Source organism: Zootoca vivipara, chromosome 8 (genome assembly GCF_965207765.1).
Source record: "Zootoca vivipara chromosome 8, rZooViv2.hap1.1, whole genome shotgun sequence".
NCBI classification, from domain to species: Eukaryota; Metazoa; Chordata; class Lepidosauria; order Squamata; family Lacertidae; genus Zootoca; species Zootoca vivipara.
Genome location: NC_142591.1, coordinates 70,613,943 through 70,634,939, shown reverse-complemented (window position 1 = coordinate 70,634,939; position 20,997 = coordinate 70,613,943). Strand labels below are relative to the sequence as shown.

General features: G+C 40.4%; 1 protein-coding gene across 3 annotated transcripts in view; it reads left to right on the top strand.

Moving 5' to 3' along the window:
- Positions 1-20,997, top strand: part of CSMD3 (CUB and Sushi multiple domains 3) — a 567,595-nt gene that overhangs the window by 426,788 nt on the left and 119,810 nt on the right. For all 3 annotated transcript variants that reach the window (XM_088675845.1, XM_088675844.1, XM_060277658.2), the window contains one exon: positions 3,227-3,343. In XM_088675845.1, the coding sequence (XP_088531971.1) occupies positions 3,227-3,343 (117 nt within the window). The remainder of the gene's footprint in view (positions 1-3,226; positions 3,344-20,997) is intronic.

Genomic DNA, 20,997 nt, shown 5'->3' with positions numbered 1-20,997 from the left:
ATTGCCCTGCTACATGTAATGTGCTTGATCGTTCTAATGTTGTATAGCAATAAAATATCCAAAAATGGTTCTGATAAACCATCAGATTTGGAAATGACAGCACAGGCAACCCATACAAACACAAAAAAGAGCCTGGTATATCAGCCCCAAGGCCTAACTCATTTAGTATTCTGTTCTCAGAGATCAATCAGGTACCTACAGGAAGCTCAAAAAGTAGGGCATTATATGAGTTGCCCACATGATCCATGCAACAACTGGTCTTGAGAGGCGAAGCCGTTCAAATCTATTGCCCAAAGCTGGGGCACAACCTAAAGAGATGCTATGTGTGATGTGCGTGTTGTGGTGGCTTCTCATTTCTCAGTTGCTCAGCAGCCAATTTTTAACACAAATACATGAGAAGGCTGATCGCCGAAGAATTGATGCTTTTGAATTATGGTGCTGGAGGAGACTCTTGAGAGTCCCATGGACTGCAAGAAGATCAAACCTATCCATTCTGAAGGAAATCAGCCCTGAGTGCTCACTGGAAGGACAGATCGTGAAGCTGAGGCTCCAATACTTTGGCCACCTCATGAGAAGAGAAGAATCCTTGGAAAAGACCCTGATGTTGGGAAAGATGGAGGGCACTAGGAGAAGGGGACGACAGAGGACGAGATGGTTGGACAGTGTTCTTGAAGCTACGAACATGAGTTTGACCAAACTGCGGGAGGCAGTGCAAGACAGGAGTGCCTGGTGTGCTATGGTCCATGGGGTCATGAAGAGTCGGACACGACTAAACGACTAGACAACAACATATGAGAGACAAAAATGTTTTCAAAATTAAAATATTAAAAAGTTCTCGCTGGTATAGTCCTATCCTCTTTCAGCATAAGTGGCAGCTGAAATCATGGTAATTCTGCCTCCCCCCCCCCAGGCATTTTATTTTAATTTGTGGTTTTTGTTTTAGAATCTCAGTGCATGACTCGCAAGCATTGGGGATTATTGCAACCAGATATGCTAATTGTTGTATAGATTAGTTTCTCAGAACTGCTAGTCTTTGTCAAATTTTCTTGCTCTGGCAAAAACATAATTATTATCACAGTTTTGAATGGATTTTGCATTACAGATAGTGGAATAAAATTTAATATGCATAAATTCGCTGGCATCTTGTACAATTAATTAGAGGGCATTTGATAAGCTAAGCCCCACAACTGTCTTGTGTAGAGCCAGCTGCACTTCTGAAAGTGTCTTGGGGGACACAGAAGGCAATTAAGAATACATCTTTCCATAATAGCTAGTTAATGGTTTCTGATTTTATAGCAGTATATAAATATTTTATATATACATAGAGAGAGAGAGAGAAAGTTCACAGTATAGGTATTTTTTGATATGCTTAAGTTTTCACAGTAAAAAGATTGCCCCAAAAGGCCAGTCACTTTTTTTCCTGTTAAAGAGGAGGCAAAAATCCAGGTGGTTGACATAAGATTCATAATAGAAGGACATAAAGATTCTTCTTCCTCTCTCAAAGCACTAGAACCCATGGAAGATTCAGGACAGATAAAATAAATACTTCTTTAGTGCTTACTTAAACACTGGCTCTGATGCCCACAAACTTTGGATGACTTCAAACAAGGATTAAGCAAATTCATGGTGGGTGAATCCAGCGGCGGAGCAAGCCGATCGGGCACCTGGGGCGGCGTGTGTGCCCTGCGCCCAGGGGTGGGGCCAGCCGCCCGCAGGGCTGGGCGAGCCAGGGCAGGGCGCTCCGTGGGGCCTCGAATGAGTCTGCTTGCCTCCTCCCACTCAGCCACCCTACAGCTGGTGGGGGAGGCAGCAGGCGGACCATTTGGGGAAGCATGGAGGCTGCTGGCGCCCAAACCACTGCTTCACTCCCAGGAGAGACGAGTGGCTCGGGTGCGCTGCAGGCCCCGTGGTGAGTCTCACTGCGCATTGTGTCATCCCCCTCAGTGGTGACACCCGGGGCAGCCCGCCCCCACTGCACCTCCTTCCTCCACCCTTGGGTAACTCTACCCATAGGTGAAAGCTGTATGTTCCTGAGTGTAATTATTATTATAATAATAATTATTATTTATACCCCGCCCTCCCCAGTCAAAAACCAGGCTCAGGGCGGCTGACACCAACAAAACCACAACAAAACACAAAAAAAGAAAAAGAATTAGTGAAAATACAGGTTAAAATACAATTTAAATTTAAATTTTTTAAAATTTTAAAATGCAGCCTCATATCAAAACCATAAGGGAGGAGAACATAGGGGTCTGACTGAGTCCAGGCCAAAGGCCAGGCGGAACAGCTCCGTTTTGCAGACCCTGCGGACAGATGTCAAATCCTGCAGGCCTTGTACTCATGCCCTGCTTGTACTCATGCCCTGCTTGTACGTTTCCCATGGGCAGTTGGTTGGTCACTATGAAAACAAGATGCTGGACTAGATCTTTTTATTCTAGGGAACAAATTATTCCATTGGGACATGTTTTACCACCAATTCTCACTGATTTTTTATGGGACATTATAGTCACTAGGAGAATTAATTAGTGAAAATTGCTGCTAAAACATGCCCCTTGGGAGGATTTATTTCGTCAGGTCTGGAATAAATATTAGGCCAAGCATCTGGAGTCATGCCTTCCCCCCATTTTTCTTTCCCATTAACATGTTTTAGCCACGAAGCAGCACCAGTGGAATTGCAACAATTATAAAGTTTTATTCATTTGCAAAGCGGGGGGCGAGGGGAGTGCAATAAAATTGTGCTAAGCATTTGTATTTGTATTTAATAAATTTATATCCTGCTCTTCCTCCCAAAGGAGTCCAGGGTGACAACCATACGAAAGATAAAACAACAACATTTTAAAACAATCTCAATACAGATGCAGACTAAAGTACATTTACATTGCCAGACCCTCCAAGGGACCCTATTTTCCAGGAACACCCCTGATTTAGAGAAGCTGTCCAGGTTTCTGATTTGATCCCAGAATGTCCCACTTGTCCTTAGGATGTCCTTATTTTCACTGGAGAAATGTTGGAGGGTATGGAGGTATTTAATGGTGTGTGTGTGTGTGCTGGAAGTTGCCCAGAGTGGCTGGGGCAACTCAGTAGATGTGTGTGGTATAAATAGTAAAATTATCATTATGGAATGGGACATCCCTATTTCCATCAGAGAAATGTTGGAGGGTATGCATTGCCTATTTTATTTCTTCAGTACCATATTGTTAAAATACATTGCATCTTTACTTCCTAGCACCTTGTGGAAGTCGTTCTACAGGCTCCGAAGGAACAGTTCTATCCCCAAACTACCCTAAGAACTACAGCATAGGACATAACTGTATTTACTCCATTGCTGTCCCAAAGGAATTCGGTGAGTAATATGTCTTTAATTTGTGTTTTACTTGTTAGTTTTACAATTATTGCTTTCCAAGCTATGCACGGACATTGTAATTATTATATCCGGCAATCTCAGTTTAGCATCAATAACTGCATATTGGGGAAAAATATGGCAATGCTTTCATAAAAGATGTTGTGATCTGTTTATCCAATTATTTTAATTACAAATGTCTTGGTGGGTGTTTGCCTCACTCAGAAATGTTATATTGGTTGCTTAAACTTTATTATTGCAAACAGGTGGCAACAACTTTAGGCATGTCCATATGACATAAGATCGCTGATGCGCAGGTCCTTTTGGACCCAGAAGAGGGAATAATGGGGTCGTAACAGGGACAGAAGGTGGCATTAAGAGGGGGCATTAAGAGGGGCGCTGATGAGATTTTGAATATCATCATATATTTCCTAATGTTGAAGAAGTGTAGCAGTGCTTATATGTCATGCACTTTGGAATGTATGGAAGACATCAGCTAGGTGAACAGTTCATTGAGTGTGTGAAATATGTTTTCCATATATTGAAGGAAATCATCTGCTGAGGAACAGGAAGATCCATCTAATTTTTATGATAAGGATGTTTATGGCTTACAGCCAGGCATGCAGTCATTTTGAAATAGGTTGAAATGGCTGTGTTTCAGACTGTTGTCTGCTTCATTGGCCACAGAATTGATGTAAAATGTATGGCTGTGTTTTGCCACAGACTGAGAGGTCATTTATATTTCTTGAAATAATTTATATTTCTGGATATTGCTAACGTACCAAAGACCACTTTTGGAACTGATGATTTACTGCACAGATGTTTACATTTATTTCAATAATTTATAACTCCCCACCATGCTAATGTATTAAAGGCCAGGAATTAATGGGTTCTTGAACAGATGTTTTTAGCCTATTTATCATGGATGGCACATAATAGTTTTCCTGGCATTTTTTATACTGTGTCATAGACTACTGAGAGTCCCCACATGTATATAAGAAATAAAAACTGCAATGCTGTACAGAAATGAGCCCTTCTGAACATAGTGGGGCACATCTAAGTAGATGTGCAAATGAGTATAATGTATGATATTTCATCTACAATCCTATACAGTATCCATTTTCCTGGGAGTAAGGTTCATTCAAATCAACATTATTTGATTACTCAGAAGTCACATAACCTTTGCAAGAATAAGTTTAAGATTACAGGCCATTCTTGTGAAATCAGGACAACTAGGCAAATTCAGCAGTAGGATTTGACACAATATTCAGAGGATAGCAACGGTGTTAAGGCTGTATGAGAGGGGAGGACGGGGAGATGTTTAAATGTCAAAACCAGTGTTGACACTATGGTTAGGCAGCCTTACAAGGTTTAACTAAAAAGATTTGCTAGGTGTTACCTGGAAAGGGCAACAAGATCGAAGTTAGTTAACGATGGTCTTAAATTGTTCAAGGTTTCTGATCCACTTCACTCATTGCTGAGTTGCTATGAATTGGACTCTTGCTGCTGCTAGCCAGTAGAAAATATTCCCATTTATATATTATCCTTGGGCCTGAAGCTATTAGATTCTCTATGCAAATTTGAAGAGATAAGGCAAAAATATGATCCAATTTATTTATTTAAAGCATTTTGCCCCAATCTCCCAGGCTCACATGAGATCAATACAAACTGGTCAACAATCTAAAAGACACAACAAAACAGGGAAAGGGGTGAAGAGGGAAGAAGAAAATTAGCCTGTATCACATACAGAGCAAGCAATTAAAATCTTTGGGTTTTATTGGTTTTTAAAGGACCAACTGAATATGATCACAGGCCCATAATACAGATCTGATATGGAACAACTTTAACAAAGTGTGTGTGTGTGTGTGTGTGTGTGTGTGTGTGTGTGTGTTCTTTTTCTTTTTGTGTAATATAATCATTATTGGTTTTCCAAACTTCATACATCCCATATATATTACACTATATTGTATGTTTGTAGGTTGCTCATACGAGCTGACTTCCCTTCTTCCTTCTTCTGACTTCTTTATGTCGCTTTTAAATTATTCGCATTGTCTTTGTTCATTTTGTACACTATTGTTTGTTTACAGACTTATCTATAAATTGTTTGTAAGTAGATAAACTCTTCTATATATACAGATCTTGTTGTCTATCTTACTATTTGTAGATACATTTAATTATTATAATTACCTTGCAGTTCATGTTGTCATTATTACTGTTAATCCAATAAAAGTATTTATATGCACATTATGAAGTTTAATTCAATTCTACTGTTTTCTCTATTTCAAACAACTCTTTTCTATATATATCATAAATTTATCCCATTCTTTTTAAAATGTTTCATCGCCCTGTTGTCAATTTTTCCCTGGTAATTTAGCCATTTGTGTGTACTCCAATACCTTCTGTTGCCAATCTTCCATTTTTGGCACTTGTTGTTTCCACATCTGAGCTAGCAATAGTCTCACCTCAGTTGTAGCATATAGGAACAGTTTTTAATCAATTTTGATCAATTTTGGTCAATACCTTCTCCAACCATTCCTAACAAGAATGCTTCCGTTTTTTTCTGGAATGTGTATCTAAGAATCTTCTTTAATTCATTGTATATAATCTCCCAGTACGTATTCACCACTACATGTGGGAAAAAAATACCTTCTTTCACCCCACATTTCCAACAAATTTTGTTTCCTGTTTTATACATCCTTGTTAGTTTGGTTGGAGTGAGGTAGCATCTATACATCATTTTTAATAGATTTTCTTTTAACGATGTACATGCCGTGAATTTTGACCATTTTTCATATTCAATATTAAGACCTACATCCATTGCCCATTTGGTCATAACACCCTTAATTTCTTCATCTTTTGTATGCCATTCGAATAAAAACTCATAGATTTTAGACAATGTTTATATTGTTTTGTAATACTGTCATTTCTAGTATTAATTTTGTGTGTGCGAAACCTCTTTTATATCTTTTAAAAAGATATCATTCATTTGATGGTACTCCATCCAGCTTGTTAGCTTGTCCTTTAATTCCTCATATGGCCTGATCTTAATTGTGTTATTTTCTTCCACCAGCATGTTTCTGTAGGTTAACCATTCTCCGTTCATATTTAATTTTTTACTGAAAAAGCTTCCTGGGGTGACAGCCACCATGGTGTTTTCCTTTCAAACCAATACTTGTATCTCACCCATACCTCATACAATGGTCTTTTTATAATATGATTTAGAAAGTCTCGATGTACTCTGGCCTTGTCATAACAAAGGTATGCATGCTACCCATATCTGTTTCCAAACCCCTCCAAATCCAATATATCCATATTGTCTAATCTAAACCATTCTTTCAGCCATGTTATACATGCCGCTTCATAATATATTTTGAGGTCTGGCAATGAGAAGCCACCCCTTTCCCTTTTATCTGTCAGTGGCTTGAATTTTAATCTAGGTTTCTTTCCCTGCCAAACAAACCTAGAAATTGTTTTCTGCCATTCTCCAAATTGGCCTGATCCAGTAATAATCGGGATGGTTTGGAATAGGAAGAGCATCTTAGGTAGGACACTCATCTTGATCACGGCTATCCTCCCCAGGAGGATAATTTCAATCTATTCCATATTTCCAAGTTTGTTTTTATTTCTTTCCACATTATTGTATAATTATCCTTAAATAAATTTGTATTTTTCAGGGACAGCCAGACACCGAGAAGCTTTATTTTATTTGCCAGTGTTATTCCCATTTCACTCTGTAACTGATCTGATTGTTCCGCCTTCATATTTTTCACCATCATTTTTATTTTTATTAATTTTCAATCCTGCCAATGAGCCAAATTCTTTAATAACAATTATCACTTCCGCTATTGAGGTTTGTGGTTCATGTAGTGTTAAAACTATATCATTAGCGAAAGCTTTCACTTTATTTATTTTTTTACTCCACGTTTAATTCCTGTATTTTTTCCTGTCTCTCTTATACTTTGTAACAACACTTCAAGTGCTGATATAAACAGTAGATGCGACAGGGGGCACCCCTGTCTTGTGCCCTTTGTGATTTGAAAACTCTCAGTCAATCCATTATTTACTATAAGCTTCACATTTTGGTCTTTATAGATTGCCTTTATACTTCTCAAAAAAATATATGCCTAAACCCATTACTTCTAAGTTCTTTTTCATAAAAAACCAAGACACATTATCAAACACCTTCTCCACATCTATGAAAATTAATACAGTTTGTTTGTTTATTTTGGTTTCTAAATATTTCTACCTATTATATGTATCTGGCATTATAAAATTTTGTTCCACTGCAAAAACTGCAGAATGTTGGAGGAGGTGATCCTTGAAATCTCTTCCAACTCCATAATTCTGTAAAATTTTAGAATGGTGCAGCTCTTTTCACTGTCATGTTTGTGGCTTATTTCACAACCTTAAATTAGCTTCTACCTAGAAGGACTCAAATGTGACTCCGTCATGCAGTAAATTAGTATTATATTTCTATTTTCCAAGCCAGTGTGGCCTTTACTGTAAGTGTGCATTTCTAAAGCTGTGTGGGGTCACAAGCTATTTAACATGGCCTCCAAAACTGAAAAGTCAGCACTTCAAGGTTGTGTCTAAAAGACACAATCCTAATAAATAGCAAGTTGTGTGTTTATTAAAGCATTTATATTCAAAGTGCCACTCAGGGTGGCTAACACCATTTATAAATTACAGTTTTGTAAAAGCACAACTCAAAAACCAGCAACAATGATATACAAATCAAATGCAAAACAAAACATAAACAGATAATAATAATTTAACTATTAGGCTAACGAATGTTTCATGGAGTAGGAATAAAAGCAATTTTACGTTCAGGTATTCAACTTTTCATGGCTGACTCTGAAAAAATCACAGCAGTGTAGCCCTTTCTCAATGTTTCATTATTATTTTTTTTTTTTTTTAGTGGTTTACAGTTTATTTACTTATTACATTTATATGATTTGTGTGGTGGCAAAACAGAGGTTTGGGGGGGGGGGAAGAGAGAACATAGTTTACCTGATCCACTGATAACGGTAAACTATTGTAGCTATTCTTGGGGTTAAAGAGCAGGAAGTCTATTCCATATTAACTGCTGCCAAGTTTTCCCCTTTGATGCTAACTGCTACAAAATGCAAACACAATTAATAGAAGATTATTACATTCTGATCACATCACTTCATTCTTTTTTTTTTTTTAAATATACTTTTTATTGGTTTTACAGCTATATACAATACCAAGCCACATACAAACGAAGAAAAAATTATTTCAAACATATATATAAATAAAAAAAATAAAATAAAAAAAATGAAAAAGTACCACAGGTATCCAATTGTAACATTTGTCAAATAAAATATTCTTTCATACCAATTGTTTGTGTCTCAAATCATTGTTTTTTTCTTCCTATTCTTTATTGTTGTTGTTTTTTTTTTTCCCTTCACCTCATTTCCCCCCACTTGACTTCCTCCTCTCTCTCTTTGGTTTTCTTTCCCTTCAATTAATTTCGTCCCTTACATACTCCACCAGATAACTTTTTTCCAATTATGTTTCCAATCGATTTGTTATACGTCCTGGTTTTTTACCTTCTTGTTGCATTTTGTAGTATCAATGTTTCATTATTCTGTCATGCAGAATCACAGATTCAATATTTCATGCTATGACGGGTTTAAGATAGAAGATAAATGATTCACAAAAGCACACAGCATGCTATAGGCAGAATCTTTTGTAAACATGGAGGACTCATCATCTTTGACACTTTCCCACTGATCCTGCAGAAGGGCGCAATGATCACTAATTGTTTAACACTGTGGTCCTCCACTGATTAAAATTACTATGCTGTTGCTTAATTTAAAAATCTCTCTCTCTCTCTCTCTCTCTCTCTCTCTCTCTCTCTCTCTCTCTCTCTCTGCTGATTCACTAGTTGTAATTGATGTTTAGCAATACAACATGCAAGGGGAAGCCCATGAAAATTAGCAGAAGATTTGATGGCTCTGTATTCAGCTCACTCCTTTGTGAGGTGGGGTGTAGCTTAATAATGATCCTGTGTCCTCTGCTTACCAGCTGATCTTGGCCTGAATCCTATCTACTTGCATACTCCTGAACTGACAGAGATGGGCACCTGGCATTATTTATAATTTTGTTTCTGACAGGTGTTTGGGTTTACCCTCTTAACACACAGTTTACTTATATCTTTTATGCCACTGGAACATGGCTGGGAGCCAACATGACATGTTTAGCTTTCCCCCCTTTCTATCTGCCCAACTCACTTTGATAAATAGGTATCGCTCTGAGGGAAGGTAAACGTGTGCTGTGTGCTGCTGCGGTTTGCCAGAAGCGGCTTTGTCATGCTGGCCACATGACCTGGAAGCTATACGCTGGCTCCCTTGGCCAATAATGTGAGATGAGCACCGCAACCCCAGAGTCGGTCATGACTAGACCAAATGGTCAGGGGTCCCTTTACCCTTTACCTTTACTAACCCCTAACCTCATCCACAAAGCCAGATTGACAATCTGCTTTGGAAGATGACTAACCCTGGTTGAGCATTCGGAGGATTCTTGATCCTCGGTATCCCCATTCTACTTTGTAATACTACTACTACTACTACTAATATATTATTTGTACACCGCCCATCTGGCTGAGTCTCCCCAGCCACTCTGGGCAGCTTCCAGCAAATATTAAAATACAATAAAATGCCACAAATTAAAAACTTCCCTAAACAGGGCTGCCTTCAGGTGTTTTCTAAATGTCAGGTAGTTGTTTATCTCTTTGACCTCTGATGGGAGGGCATTCCACAGGGCGGGCGCCACTACCGAAAAGGCCCTCTGTCTCGTTCCCTGTAGCTTTGCTTCTCGCATTGAGGGAACCGCCAGAAGGCCCTCGATGCTGGACCTCAGTGACCGGGCAGTATGATGAGGGTGGAGACACTCCTTCAGGTATACTGGGCCGAGGCCGTTTAGTGGTTTAAAGGTTGTTTATGGCTTTGTTACACAGACAGCATGCTAAAATGGGTGCCATTGGTTGAATATGATATCATATGTGAGCATGGACCATTTAAAGTCTAAGTTTCTGTCTCCATGCCATTTTGGTATTCTTTTTTAATCTTTTTTTTTAATTTTGGTATTCTTGCATGATTTTTAGACATTAAACCATTTGGTTTTGTTGACAATGTTCACTTCTGGTTGATTTCAACATGACAATCTCTTACTCCATCTACATGTGTCATATTGTCTTCAGTACCTATTCCTAGAGCCACCCTAGAGATTTCCAATAGGAACCACTGAATAATAATAATAATAATAATAATAATAATAATAATAATAATAATTCCTAGAGCCACCCATGACACCCACCAGATGTCAAAGAGAAAAACAACTACCAGACTTTTAGAGGACATCTGAAGGCAGCCTTATTTAGGGAAGCTTTAATGTTTTATAGATTATTGTATTTTAATACTTCTGTTGGAAGCCGCCCAGAGTGGCTGGGGAAACCCAGCCAGATGGGCGGGGTATATATAATTATTATTATTATTATTATTATTATTATTATTATTATTATTATTATTAGATGGTGATCATGATATATTTGACATTTCCCATAGGAACTTCTGTTTTCCTAATAATAATAATAATGAAATCTGCAGCCACTCTCATTTTTTCACATTTGAACTATTTTCTCATGCATTTTTAAGCAATTTTGAAAGTAACATTAAAAAGAATTTTATAGAAGGAGTAACAGTGACAGGCCACTAACAATTTGTTGCTGAATGGTCCATAGAAAATTGACTATTGCAAAGTCCAAAAAAAAAAAAGCAAGCACAAAATCTGTTCTGCCAGCTGAGCAAAAGCAACCAAACAATGTTGTCAACACACATTATCTCTCTTAGAGTGTTCACTGAGTGTGGAATCTACAGACAGTTTAAAAGCCATGTCATTCCACAGTTACTTTGGCAATGTCACTTTTGCTTTAAAATGCATTTTGCATTTCAAAATTCATGAAGATTTATCTTGTAGTGGCAGGAAGGTGTTGTCTCAGAGGCTTAAATTATGAGAGACAAGTTCTCTCAACTGAACTGGATGCTAACAGAATGATATTGGTGGGGGGGGGGTGAACTTTACCAGTAGGCCAACCTAAGGTTGCATTACATATTGGAGAAGGGGAGGGTTGTGCCTCTTCAGTTCAGTAAGATCACAGGGGAAAGGAGGATGTGCTAAAATAAAGCAACGTCAGGGATGTGAGGAGCATCAGGGGGACATTTGAGACGTGGCCAGTCAGCAGCCTATTGCCTCTCAGGTAGCCAAGTCTCAAGTATGAGGACAGGAACTTATTTTAAAAGTGGTAAAAATGGAATGGAATGGAGATCATGTCTGATGTTTGAAGCTGTGAAGCTGGAAGATACTTGGGGTGTAGAAGAAAGAAATGCTGTGTTTTGTTTTGTTTCTCACATAAGCCTGCCTATTCATTGAAGTGATTTGGGGGAACCTTTCTCTGCATAGCCACACCTTCTGAGGTGTCTTGCCTTTGAAATGTTCTCCCCCAGGGAGACTCACCTGGAGACTACTTTACAGCCTTTCTGCACTTGCCTATTTCCTTAGGTCTTTTAATTTTTTAATTATTTTTTTAAACAACAACAACAACAACAACCCATTCTCCTGTTATGTGCTTGGAGGGGACAATTCTACAGTCCCATTGAGTTTACTGGGGCTAACCTTGAGGTCTAAGTGCGTATAAAGGATTGCAGCCTTACAAAGCAAGCCTGTTGTTGGGCCAGGGGACTGAAACTGTGAACCTTCCAAAGCTCATTTGAATACAGGCGGCAACCAATTTTAGGCATGCCCAACTGACACATTATTGTTGATGCACAGGTCATTTTGGACCCAGAAGACAGCAGAATGGGAGTGGAACTGGGCAGAACGGGGGACAGGGGGCACTTAAATGCACTCTGCCGACACATGTAGGGGCTGCCTGTATCTAGGAGAGGCTACCCTATCTACTTAAAAAACCCCACCAAAAAACCCCACATAGTTTTCTCCCATTGTTTTCAATGGGATGTTATGCTGACATATATCTGCACCGTGATGTAAGTTCCAGTCCTTATTGACAGGGCCTGTCAATGGCACTGGTATGGCACTGATCACTGAAGTTCTGCTGCAGCTTTAAGTGGTAGAAAAACTTTAGTGTTTTTTTTAAGAAAAGAAAACCTTATGCTGCTTTGTGTCCTAAAGATAATTTCACGACCCCTGAAAATAGACAATATGTTCCTTTTTCTGAAATGATTACCAACATTCTCTCACACACAAACACCGAAAAAGGTTGGGTCATATAATTTGGCCCCGCAGCACCAATATTTCTCCCCGAGCTCATGCAAGGTTTTGTGCATCTGGTCATCAGTACTAATTCTGAGACAAAAAGCAACATCAGGACAATTGCTGAGTCTAAGAGAAAAAAAACTATCATTGCTGAGACTAAGAAAGCAACAGTATCCCCAGCCAGCAGGTATCTGACAGATCACAAAACAAATTGGTATTTTTTTCCACCCACATATTCAGTTAGATTCTTCAAACTCCACAGAGGCTCCTTCTCAGCATAACAGTTAGTGAAGATGCATAGCAGAATTAATTGCAAACATTTGAATGCATATCTCATGATCAGAGAAGGGAAAGAGAATATTGTGTCTTGTGTTTCCCTCCCAGCTTTCTGAGTTGCACTTCCATCAAGGGCTGTGACTATTTCGGAAGCACCCAGGTAATTAAAAAACCCCATGCACCATTTAAAGGAATATTTTAGTCAGGGTTGTTCATTTGTTTTGGTTTGGCACCTTCTAAACAGTGTTTATTTATTACAAAATTCATATCAACACTTTAAGGCTGCAACCTTAGGGTTCTGAGAGGAGAGGAGTCATGGGATTGTGTGGATCTAAAGGTAAAGGGGGTAAAAGGACCCCTGACCATTAGGTCCAGTCATTACCAACTCTGGGGTTGCGGCGCTCATCTCGCGTTATTGGCCGAGGGAGCCGGCGTACAGCTTCCAGGTCATGTGGCCAGCATGACAAAGCCGCTTCTGGTGAACCAGAGCAGCACACAGAAACACTGTTTACCTTCCCACTTGGAGTGATACCTATTTATCTACTTGCACTTTGACATGCTTTCAAACTGCTAGGTTGGGAGGAGCTGGGACCGAGCAACGGGAACTAACCCCATCGCGGGAGTTTGAACCGCCGACCTTCTGATCAGCAAGCCCTAGGCTCTGCGTGGATCTACTTCTCCATAAATCAAGAGGGAGGTCCACCCTTGGAGAAAGAGGCCCAATCATGGAGGTCCAATCCACCACTGGTGCTCTGAGATGGAGAGGGTAAAAAGGGGAGTGGGTCCAGGCTTTGTTTTCTATGGTTTGGCTACCACAATCCCTTCATTTCTCTGTAGAAAAGACTCTGTTCTGCACAACATATTATAGTAGATTTATTTATGTTCTGAACATCAGAAGAACTTCCTGACAGTAAGAGCTGTTCAACAGTGGAATTTGCTGCCAAGGAGTGTGGTGAAGTCTCCTTCTTTGGAGGTCTTTAAGCAGAGGCTTGACAGCCATCTGTCAGGAATGCTTTGATGGTGTTTCCTGCTTGGCAGGGGGTTGGACTAGATGGCCCTTGTGGTCTCTTCCAACTCTATGATTCTGTGATTCTATTCTATGATTCTAGAACCAAGTTGTCTTACATATATCAGTTTACATACCTAGGGTAAAGATGTGGTGGCTGTCCCCCATTTTTTGAGAACATAAAGCAGTAACCTTTGCTTTTTAATAAGCAAATATACCTGTTCTCCACAGACTGCAGATTCGGTGGACTTGTGGGCCATGTAAAGGGAAGCAATCCACAGGAGGGAATAAGTTAAGCTGATAAACAACAATTCTTTCCCACATTATACTTTTATCCAGGAGCCTCTTGGAAAACCAATGACATTTTTGCTATAAAGTGTGTTGACTGGTGCATTGGAAACTCCTATATATTAATACCCTTAGAGTTTTTTAGAATTCAGTTTTACTTCATTCTCTTATTGTTATTCTACAAAACCCAACATAAATCCAGTTGGAGACTGTTGTAAGCAAAGGATGAACCAAACTTTCACATAAAAAAATGTATCTTGCAACTCACCTGAGACTGTACCACTTCAAAATTCAGGTGGTAGAATCTACAACACTAAATGTTTCCCCAAGATGCTTCATATCCCCCCCCCACTCTTAAGCCTTTAACACTTTCATTCTTCCCACTCTCAAGTGAGAGTACTATACACATTGTTAATTTCAGCCCTACCTTGAAGACAAGATTTCGGTTGTCTTTTAAAGTGGCTATTTCAAATTCTTTGCTGATCACTGATGTCTACAGTTGTCCTTTTTAAATGTCTTTTTACCTTACATTCCTTTTTTATGTATCCATGCAACGGTCACCTCCAGGCTTGATTATTGTAACTCACTCTATGCGGGGCTGCCTATGAAACTCCAGTGGGTGCAGAATGCCTCAGCGAGGCTCCTTACGGGGTCCTGGCCGCAGGATCACATTCATCCAGTGCTTTACCAGCTGCACTGGCTCCCGGTGGAGTACAGGATCAGGTTTAAGGTGCTGGTTTTGACCTTTAAAGCCCTATGCGGCTTGGGACCCTCATACCTATGGGACCGCCTCTCCTGGTATGCCCTGCGGAGGACCTTAAGGTCCACAAACAACAATATTCTGGAGATCCTGAGCCATAAGGTGGCTAGATTGGCCTCAACTAGGGCCAGGGACTTTTCAGTATTGGCCCCAACTTGGTGGAATGCTCTTTCACAGGAGACCAGGGCCCTGCGGGATTTGTCATATTTCTGCAGGGCCTGCAAGACAGAGCTGTTCCGCCTGGCCTTTGGGTCCAACCCCTGTGTTTTCCTCCCTCATGGTTTGGATTTATGGACTACTTAAAATGAGGCTGCATTTTAAATTTTAATATTGTATTTTAATCTGTTTTTTAATTAATTGGGTTTTTTTTCCCCTTTTATGTCTTATTGCAATTTTATTGGTCTTAGCCGCTGTAAGCCTGGTTTTGACTGGGGAGGGTGGGGTATAAATAAAATGTTGTTGTTGTTGTTGTTGTTGTTGTTGTTGTTGTTGTTGTTATTTTACACTTGTACCACTCTCTCCTCACTGTCCAGATATATTTATTTGAGCTCCACTAAAGTGTTTAATATTAATAGGTTAGTTAATTAGTTAGGGACACAGGTAGCCCTGTGGGTTAAACTACAGAGCCTAGGGCTTGCTGATCATAAGGTCGGCGGTTCGAATCCCTGTGACGGGGTGAGCTCCCGTTGCTCAGTCCCAGCTCCTGCCAACCTAGCAGTTTGAAAGCACGTCAAAGTACAGGTAGATAAATAGGTACCGTTATAGCGGGAAGGTAAACAGCATTTCCGTGTGCTGCTCTGGTTCACCAGAAGCAGCTTTGTCATGCTGGCCATATGACCTGGAAGCTGTATGCCGGCTCCCTTGGCCAATAACACGAGATGAGCGCCGCAACCCCAGAGTCGGTCATGACTGGACCTAATGGTCAGGGGTCCCTTTACCTTTACCCAAGAAATAAATAAAAACTCAGTAAGAAAGGGTGCTGGGAGTACAGTTCTTATACTTTACCAAAGTCCTCACCATCTAATTAAAATAAGATATAGTCTGCCACAGCATAGCACAATACATACAACTCATTTGTAGGTCTTAAAAGTAGCAGCAGAAGTTACTAGTTTTAACAATAAAGAAGTGCTATCTCTTTTTTATTATCTTACGAAGCTCATTAACTGCAGAATGCTTTGTTTCTGGCAGTGTGCCTGAAAATCTTTTCAGAATGGTGGTCCATGGCTGTTTGTTTCACTGAATTCTATCAAGCTGCTGTTGAGAACTAGAATAAAAATGCTGTGTTACGAGAGGTAACGGATGTGCAGGTAATAAAACAGGAGGCAGTATAGGGCTACAGTAGCTCACACAAATGTGTTAAATTCCAGAGAGAGGCTTACTACGTAAATCAGGCTGCAGGTGGGGGACTTGTGTGATTGAATAAAACTCCATACATAAAGATTATCTCTACATAGAAGACTAGCTAGGTTGCAACCCTTCTCTTTGAAATCATTTCCCCCCCCCCTGTGTGAACCTTCTACTGCCATCCAACCTGCTTGATAGATTCAGATTCACTAGCTCACTGAGAATTAGGCCACAGAAGTCCAAAAGGGGTGATAACCAGGGCTTGTTGGCCAATTGCAAACTAATGGGACAAACCAAATATGGCAGATGTTTGTGGATTTGAACAAAGGGGTTGTGTGTGTATGTGTGTGTGTGTGTGTGTGTGTGTGTGTGTGTTGCAGGGTGTCATGTGCCGGGGCATTAAGCTGACTTCCAGCAGTTTGCCCGTTAACTGGAGTAAATTGAAGAATGGAATGCTGTGATTTGCTATCAACATTGTAGCCAGGGTCAGAGGGTTGAATCCAACAGTCACTGGTTACAGGTAGGTAGCCGTGTTGGTCTGGATCGAAGTAAAATAAAAAAATTCCTTCAGTAGCACCTTAAAGACCAACTAAGTTTTTATTTTGGTATGAGCTTTCGTGTGCATGCACACTTCTTCAGATACCAATCTGAAGAATTGGAGTTTTGGTATCTGAAGAAGTGTGCATGCACACGAAAGCCAACAGTCACTGTTAGCGAAATGACTTCTAATCATGTGACAGAACTTCCGCTCCCTCTTCATCCCTTGCACATCCCCACACTCCACCCAGATCTGCTTCAGAGGGTTGGAGCAGATCGGAGGACCGTGCGGGGGCGGGCAAGTTCTTGTATGTGATCATAAGTCATTCTACTCACATAATTATTTTGTTGGATTTGGATACAACTCAGGGGCCACAAAGTTCCATACCTAGGTTTTAATGGGGGCTGTCTTTGCCCTAGACAATATTGCATATAATCTAAGCAGATTTGTTACACCTAAAGCAACACCTTTTGCCCTGGCTGCAAGAAAGATAAGAGATAGACAATATCACAACAAGTGATGGTCAAAGGCCTGGAAATGATCAAAGGCCTGGAAACGATGCCTTATGAGGAACGGCTTAGGGAGCTGGGTATGTTTAGCCTGGAGAAGAGAAGGTTAAGGGGTGATATGATAACCATGTTCAAATATATAAAAGGATGTCATATAGAGGAGGGAGAAAGGTTGTTTTCTGCTGCTCCAGAGAAGCGGACAAGGAGCAACGGATTCAAACTACAAGAAAGAAAATTCCACCTAAACATTAGGAAGAAATTCCTGACAGTAAGAGCTGTTCGGCAGTGGAATTTGCTGCCAAGGAGTGTGGTGGAGTCTTCTTCTTTGGAGGTCTTTAAGCAGAGGCTTGACAGCCATCTGTCAGGAATGCTTTGATGGTGTTTCCTGCTTGGCAGGGGGTTGGACTGGATGGCCCTTGTGGTCTCTTCCAACTCTATGATTCTATGATTCTATGATTCTAAGTTAAGCTTGGTTTGAGTTGATAGATGACACTTATGAACTCCAACGCCCTTTCTTTAAACCTGTAGTGCCTTGTATTATGTAGTTGTTGTATACTGTATGTTATGGTTTGCAGTTGGGCAAATTCTATTGAAATTACTATGGCCTTTGGTTAATACAATAAACTATTTGATTGTGATTAGTTATTGCGAGAACAGGATGCTGAATTAGATGGGCTGCTGGCTTGGTTGAGGAGGACTACTCTAATTTCCCTAAGTTACCTCTACTAAAATTATAAGAAAAATAATTCACCATTTGATGTGGGGCTATCCTTTTTATCCAGCTAATGCTATTGTTTCGTGTTTCCAATCTAGGCTGCTTTGTACAATCTTGCTGCATAAATTTCATTGCAAAAACATCACAAATACCTTATTCTACACCACACTGCAAGTGAAAATATCTGCATCCACAAACATTTATGGCAGGGGTCCCCAGACTACGGCCCGGGGGCCAGATGCGGCCCAATTGGCCTGCCAATCTGGCCCGCGACGACCCCCGCCGCCCGCTCTTCCGGGTCGGAAAAAAAGTGCCGAAAATCCTTTGTGCGCATGCGTATGGGCCTCTCCCGACCTGGAAGAGGTCATTTCTGGTGCACTTCCGGGTCGGGGGAGGCCCATACGCATGCGCACAACGGATTTTCGGCGCTTTCCCCACCCTGGAAACGCGCCGACACGCCAGTAAGCGCCTGTGCGCATATGCACGGGCGCACACTCCCCCGCCCGCCGGCCCGCACAGGCGCGCGCTCCCCCGCCCTCCCCCGCCCTCCGGCGCCGATCGCGCGGTGGGAACCGGCCAAACGCCGGTAAGTCTGGGGACCCCTGATTTATGGGGTGACATAATGCCATAATGCCATTTCTCATGTGTCTGTCCCGGCAATAAAACAAAATAAACTTTTGAATACCATTTTCCCAAAGATATTAGTTTATTGTGTTATATGTTTCTGTATTATCTACATTAGACACTTCAGTGATATATTCTCTCCTGCCCCCACTTTAAGTTCAATGTCAACATTGCATCTTTTCGATACTGAGCGCTTAATACAAAGGCCTTTTTGCATCACCTTCAAATCTCAGGTTTATAGAAGAAAGAGTTGCCAATTGTTATGCCAGCAGATCATAGCTCACAGCCGGGAGGTAGTTCATTCACCAGTTCAGTGCTTTGCACACTTGCCAAGTAAGCAGATGCTTAGGAAGAAGTTAGCACGAGGTGACTTTTGGAATAGATTGTTCGGTTTTTATAAATAAAATTTAGAGTAAATGCTTGGAATATAGATACAAATGTATCAAAAGTGTGGTGTGTGTGTGTGTGTGTGTGTTGTTAATAGTCCACAACTTTTCCAGTGGTATCTCGCAAGACGAATGCCCTGTAAGACGAATTTTTCGCAAGACGAATGCGTCTTGAGATCTGATGGCGACTTGCAAGACGGATTCGTTTTGCGATAAATTTGTCTTGCAAATCACGGTTTCCCATAGGAATGCATTGAAATTTAATTAATGCGTTCCTATGGGCAAAAAAAAAAAAATTCAATGCATTCCTATGGGAAACAGCGATTCACAAGACGAATTTTTCACAAGACGAATTGACTCGCGGAACTAATTAAATTAGTCTTGCGAGGCACCACTGTACTTTGAAATCCATTGCTTTATTGTAAGCAAATCTGTTTGCAATAATTAAAGATTTACATCAAGGGTCCACGCCTAATGAATGCAGAGATCTATGACCCCTGGAGGTGTACACAGAAGTAATTTGTTATTCAACCTTGTTTATTACAGGTGCACAAAGAGGCTCACCCCATTGTGCTGATGTATTCTTTGTTAAATTTGTATTCCATCTTTCCACCCAATGTAAATTACTGAGACTGCTTCCAGAAATGAAGTGGAGAGAGTATGACTCCACCAAGGGCAGGCAGCTTACTGACAGTTTAGGATGATTTGTATCGGTGGCCCCCTACATCTCATCATTCCACAGCAAGATGAGTGCCTTATCAGGACCACCAGGTTTATCTCTTAGGGTATTCAGGAATCCATTAGTATCTTGGGGTGGAGCATCCTAACTGGCCCCCCATTCCAACTGAACAATAAAAGTTCAGCCCAAGTTACACCAGGACGTTTTCTTATTGTGATGGTGATCCAAGCAATCATGGCAACGAAATCAAAGAAACTCTTTCTTGATGGCCACCCTCGCTCACAGGGGGAAATCCCCACATGTAACCCTAAAAAGCTTATTCCCAACCCACCAAAATATTATACAGCAAATAAATCAATATCATTTGGGGAGCCTCTAATATACAATGGTATATTTAAAACCACTTTAAGATGTTTCCAGTTTTCTACATTTTAAAATAGCAAAACTTGTCAGAGCTGAACTACAGAGGAAATCCTGTCACAGATCTGCTTTTTCCCTCCTAGTTTTGAAAACCTGGTAACAGCAAAATCAAAGCTTGTAGAACATGTCGGTGGCAGTCTAGTATTTTGAACGCATCTTTGCAGCCCAAATTAACATGCCAGGAAGGGTTTGTTAGTCTGCTGTCGGTATATGGGCATGAAATGGCACAGAAAAACTCCCTGATGTTGGACCAGATGTTCTCTCATTAGAACAAAATAATGACCATATGTTTCTATTATTACAATGGTCAGAGCACATGTGGATAGACTTGGCCTCTTCTACTCCTAGTGATTAGACATTTTGGCCCTCTGGGGTGGAAAAATAGAGGCACAGAAGCAATTTAGCTTTCCTACAAAGATTCTTGCACCTTGCTTGTTTGTGAGCATTTCAGGTTCATCCTTTTCTTTTCTTTTTTAAACTCTAAAACGTGTCTAGCTCTTTTATATAGCCGATGATTAGATGCTAGGTTCTTCAAGGACCTGTGGAATTTCTTTGTATAATCACCCTTGCCCCCTTGGAACAGAAATATAAAATAAATGGTGGGCTTATGAGTACATATCTTTTCAATATGATAATATCACCATCTGTTACCATGATGTTAGTGTGGCTGTGATGTTTCCTTTATAGATAGACGGTTTGGTAGCTATTTCAGGATTTATAAATGTTATATGAGATATGATTCTCCCTTTCCAAAGATACCGTGAACACCACAACCCTCTATGGCAGAGGACAATGGAGATTTCTATGGCTCTAAC